The following is a 5,739-nucleotide window of genomic DNA, read 5'->3' as shown; positions in this document are numbered from 1 at the left end:
GTATACATATGACTCGGAATCTTTTTTGCTGTTATGTGAATAAAATTCTAATACGCTTGCGTACTAGTGCGCGGGTATAAAAATTGTTCTATGTAAGTATTATATAACAACTTGCAGTTCACGCATATATGTATAAGTATATTCTATGTAAAAAAGCCTGGCATATACTAAAACTTCTTACAGAAAACTGTTTATTTTTTAATATATTTTGTGATTTTTTTTGTTGTACTAAATGTACACTTGTACACTGCGTTAAATACCTATAGCGCTAGCACTTGACAATATTTTGACATTTTATTTTTTTGTTTTTTGGATTTTACTAATTTTGTTATGAAAATATAGCTCATTTGTCTATAAAAACCATCTAAATACAAATTTTAAACTTTGCGGAAATTAAAGGAAAAATTCAAGAAATTTCTATCAAAATTTCAAACTTTTTATTCAGAATTTTTAGAAAAACTTTGGCTATAATTTTGGGCTAATATAAGGAAAATTTCAAGTGCCTCAAAAATAGCGTTTATTTTTGCACAATTTTGTAGCATATAATAAATAGTAATCGGCATTTCTTATGTAAGAAAAACACCCAACACCTACAGCAAAAAAAAAAAAATTATCAGAAATCAACGCGATTTGGAGGTGTCAAACAAAGTATAAATCATAAACAATTTTTACTACGTATGTGGTGAACTAACTTTCAAAAGTCAGCGTGGAAATTTCACTGAATTGGTGAAACATTGGTATCGTGCCTATTTTAGATGCGTTAAGGATCTTAGAGGTTGGGCAAAAGGAAATTCTCATTTTACAATTGTCAGGAAAGTGCAAGCTTATGTAGAACACCACCGCTTTTCTCTTTTGATCATAAACTCTATATCTTGTACAATACAGTCACAAAATATGTATGTACGATAGTAAATATACACGAAATGTTTTAGTTGCACAGGGTGTTTTTTGTAATTCGAAGCTAATGGCTTCAACTAAAGATTCAAAATGCCGGCCCCATAATGCTATGAATAGCAAAAAGGAAATCTGATGTGGAATAATGCGTTTTCTCAAAATAATAATTCTACACTGATTCAATACTTAGAAATCGATTAAGATGTAAATATACGAGTATATATCGCTTAGATAGGTAAACTACAAGTTTGGACTTTTAAAAAGGAATCATCATACCGCGATAGAAGCGTAAGGCGATGTAGTTTTATACCTTGGAATAGTACCTGCACCCGGATACAGGGCAAAAATAACCTCACTAATTATGATGTCTGGCGGTGCACATTTTCCGCTGAATGAAGGCATATATGTATGTGTATGTAAGTAAATAGAACTTACTTTAGACTACACTAGACTAAAGTGTAAGACCTATAATGTTAATAGGTTCTGTAACAAATCTTCGAGTGGTATTCTGTACACGAAGAGCCTTTTATAAAGTTCATTCCACGGAACATCATCATGAGCCTCATCAGGCTACAGTTTACTTGAAAATTTTATGTATATAAAATATTTACTTTGCAGAAGGAAAAAGTGGGTCTGGCCCTTAATAGACTTTATCACCATACTTTACAGAAATTTCCCTAATACTCCAATTATAATATTTTTTCATTTTTACACTTTATATTCAATAAAATTTGCTCATCTTTAAATTGTCGCTTAGTGATATAGCTTGAGTATTCCAATTGCATAACATAGTGGAATTTCAAGGTAGGCAGTTCTACATAGGTAAGAAAACACGTTTTGAACACATTATTTTACTAATTTTATTGCTTTTACCTTTAAAAGAATAATAAAGTTTTATTAGCAATTGATTAGGTGAAGAAAGTTTTTTCTAAGTATAAATTGTTGGTAACCGTCGTTTTTTAGTCGACTTGGCAATGAAAACAGGAAACTTTTAAAACAGCTTACGCAAATATATGTTGTTCCTGAAAATTTTAAGATAATCAGATTTGGTTTACCTGTAAACATTTCAATTGTTGGCGTTTCGGCTTGCGTCCGAGCGGCATTTGTGAATTTATTTCAAAAGATTCAACTTTCGTTTAGTGGCTCCGTGAATGAAACACATTTTTTATTCCAAGCATTTAAGCCGCATGTGACTCAACGACTTTACCAAAAAACGAAAAATTCCTTAAGGAGGAATTCTAGATATGAAACTTTTAATTGAATTGTATGGGGCATCTTATTTAACAACACTCACTTTACAATGTTTTTCTGTCTGCAGAGGGTGCCTCGTGTTTTCTTAATCATATGTTATTTTGATAGTTAAAGCGGACCGAAATGGATCGCTTAACTTTTAAAAAATGTAGGGAAATATTGCAAACTTATTTTCAAAGTCGATGTTGTGTACCATGGGGAATGAATTTATTGAAAAGTGCCTGCTTTTCGCAAGTTTGTCCAAAAAATTCGCGAGACCGGCGTGCGGGTGGACAACACTCACGGTTTCCGCTGTCGCACGGTGCACTCTGGCGAGAATAGTGTGCGTCTTAGTAATGGAATATCGACTTTTTGTTGATCTCAACAACTCAATTTTTCACAACCAAGCCTGATATGAATTTTGCACAAAGCTCTCATTTCGTTCGCTACAAGGTCCAATTGACTCAGCAATTGACGGCACACGACCAACCGTTTTATCATTTCTCAGTTAGGACCTTAGAGTAGCTCGAAAAAGATATCGATTTTGCTCGGAAAATCATCTTTTCTGAAGAGACACATTTTCATCTCAGTTCAGTGGCATCATTGGCCGAATGCTGCTGGAAACGACACTTCGGTCAACGGTGTGTGCTAGAGAGGCGTGATAAATGATTTTCCTCCAGAAATTAAACACATAGACTTGGACAATCGATCTTTTGGGCATGAAGTTCGCTAATCGCGTTATCAGCCACTTTGACGATGTCGATTGTACACCTCGGAGATGCGATGTGATGCCGTTTCATGTCTTTTGTGATGTGCTCCGAAGGACCGATATTATGCGTAAAATCTTTAAAGAACGTGACCAAATTTAAAATTTCGTGAATTCTGGAGCTCCATTGTTGTGAACTCTATAGATTAGTGATGGCTTGGCCTCACAAAACTTGTCATAGATCCGCTCTTGTTAAAACAATCAGCACTTCATATTTCGAAATAAAAATAATAATAAAAATAATTAAACCACAATGAAACACGTTTTAGCCGGTGGATCATCATCACTTCATTATGTTAAGTGAATATTCGTACTACGTCAACCAGAGATAGGATACTAAAAATACTTGAACAAGCAAACAACTTCAACAAGCGACATATACTTTCCGCTCGGTTAATTAAAAACTTTTCGGTTGGTACTTACTTGCCAATTATTGTAGAATAGCATTAAAAAATTTCAAAAAACGAAAAATAATAAAGTCAGGAGTAAAATTTTGTTAAGCAAACGTTTGGGTTGAGCAAAAACTAGAATCCATTATGGAGTATATTCACACACTCTTACTTGAAGGCTTTTGAGAGAGTAGTAACAGCGCCTTCAGAATACTTATCAGCGAGTTCTCCTTAGAATTTGACGTATACCATTTACTCTCACAGCCGCTTAGTCAAGTGTGTATGCGTGTGGTAACGCGCTTGGTGTATAAGTTATCCTCATAAATAACAGTTCGGTTTCGTGTATGCGTATATATAGAACAATATTTAAGTGTGTTGTATCAAGAATATACTATAATATTAATGAGCGGCTATTTTTTATTTTTTTTTTTCTTATTAATATTATTTCTTTGTCTGATTCATACAAGCAAATGACATTGAACACCAAATAAACAATATAAACAAACAAAAATAATATCTCTTTTTAGCTGGAAAAGAACTAAGTAAGTGTAAGTGATGCTAATGTGGTTGATTCTAAAATTTCCTTCAGTATAAAAGTGACGAAAGTTTGAAGATGAGAATAAGTTTGAAGCTGAGCTTTGTCGAGTGTTGAACGAGTGCTGATAGATTTTAAAGAACAAAATATGTATAAATTTGTAAGTCTCACAAAAGCATAAAATGTTTAATAAACAAAAGCGTAACCAAGCTTACCCATTAATCACAAATTTATAGAAATTTAGATTAACAATAATTAAAAAAAAATTCTGCTACTATAATTTTAGTTTTTTTTTTAACACAGCGAACTGTTTTTTTTTTTTCTATCTCTTGCAGGTATGTCTACTGGCTTTTGTGAGTGCAGCCTATGCGGCCAGCATTGGCAGTGCGGTTGAAACGACTACAGAGAAGCGTGAAATAATACCGTTACTTAAATTTGAAACCAATAGAAATCCTGATGGGTCATTCGATTTCGCCTACGAGGGTGGCGATAAGAGCGCACGCCAAGAGTCTGGTATTGTGGAAAATGCTGGTACCGAGGACGAAGCGCTCGAAGTGCATGGCTCTTACCGTTACATAGACGCCGACGGTCAAGAAATCGAGGTACACTACACTGCCGGAAAGAATGGGTTTGTGCCAATAGGTACCAATATTCCCGTTGCAATCTCAGAAGCCGCTAAGGCTGCAGCTGATCAACCAAATGAACCTATGGAACTGGAGAAGGGAAATCGTGCAGCACGCTCGAGTAAGGGAAAGGAAGAAAAGGATGAGGAGGATGAAGGCAAGCAAAACAAAGGGGATAAGAAAGAAAAGGATGGAAAGAAAGAGAAAGAAGTTGAGCCCAAAGAATCAGAAAAATTAGAACAGAAAAAGGAAGAGAAGGAAGATAAGCCAGCAGAGGAGCCACAAAAGGAAAGCAAAACACAAGAGGGTGATAAAAAGAAGAAAAACGAGAAAAAAGAAGTTGAAGAGGAACAGAAACCTGCTGAGGCGAAGGAAGGTGCAGCGAGGAAGGAGAATGAAAAAGTGGAGACACCCGAGGAGCCAAAGAAGGTAGAGAAAGAGGAAAAAGCAGAAAAATCAGAGGAACCTAAAAAAGCCGAAGAGGCAGAAGAGAAAAAGGAAGCCTAAGTCGAACTCTTCATAGCAAAATGATATGCTGGCATTTAACGAACGCGAAAAAGCTTAAGAAAAAAAAACATTTTCAAAGAAGTAAACTATAAAAATATTTTTGTTACCTACCTCGAGTTTGAAGAAGAAGAAACTTGCAAGGCAATGCTCACTCTTCGATGAATCAACTAATTTGTATTGTATTTGTAAAAATTTAGCTCATGTAAGTGCGCCTGACCCATTTCGAACTGGTTGCTCGAATTAATCTAAGGTTTAGGTTTAATGTGAAAATTTATTTTTAAGCCAACAATAAAAATAAGACAATAAAAACAAAAATTCAACCAGTTTTATTGAATTGTAGCTGTCCCAAAAATATCAGCCCATCATTTATTAGTGCCCGCAAAGCGAAATACGTTTTTAATTAACACACATTTTTTCTTGAGAATTATTTTTCTGCATATTTAAAATCGTGTAAACAATTGGCTGAAAAACGAAGTACCAAAAGGAAGTATCGAAATATCCAAATACCCAAATTTGTATAGTAAATAATGCAAAGAAGTCATTAATTATATCTCCAAAAAACATAGAGGCAGAAAATTCGCCAAGACGCAACAGCACACAATCCTTTCAGCCACCAACCGTCAATTAAATTCATTAAGATGCGCAACAATGCCACAAATTAGCAAATTATACCAAATTCACATGCACACACAAACACTTCGATGTAGCTTATTCATACACATAACTGCATACGTATGTATGTATATCCGCTTATAACTGGGATGAGATTTAATTCATTTGGTGATTCGCAAAACC

At 34.6% G+C, this 5,739-nt stretch overlaps 1 protein-coding gene across 1 annotated transcript; it reads left to right on the top strand.

Annotated features, from left to right (window-relative positions):
- Window positions 1-3,826: 3,826 nt before the first annotated feature.
- Window positions 3,827-5,226, top strand: LOC129245370 (neurofilament medium polypeptide-like). Its single transcript, XM_054883486.1, has 2 exons — window positions 3,827-3,974; window positions 4,150-5,226. Exons 1-2 carry the CDS (start codon window positions 3,963-3,965, stop codon window positions 4,942-4,944), a joined length of 807 nt encoding a protein of 268 aa, XP_054739461.1. The 5' UTR covers window positions 3,827-3,962; the 3' UTR covers window positions 4,945-5,226.
- The last annotated feature ends 513 nt before the right edge of the window (window positions 5,227-5,739 follow it).

Source organism: Anastrepha obliqua, chromosome 4 (genome assembly GCF_027943255.1).
Source record: "Anastrepha obliqua isolate idAnaObli1 chromosome 4, idAnaObli1_1.0, whole genome shotgun sequence".
Lineage (NCBI taxonomy): Eukaryota > Metazoa > Arthropoda > Insecta > Diptera > Tephritidae > Anastrepha > Anastrepha obliqua.
The sequence above is the reverse complement of the archived record's forward strand: the minus strand, read 5'-3'. Positions and strand labels throughout refer to the sequence as shown.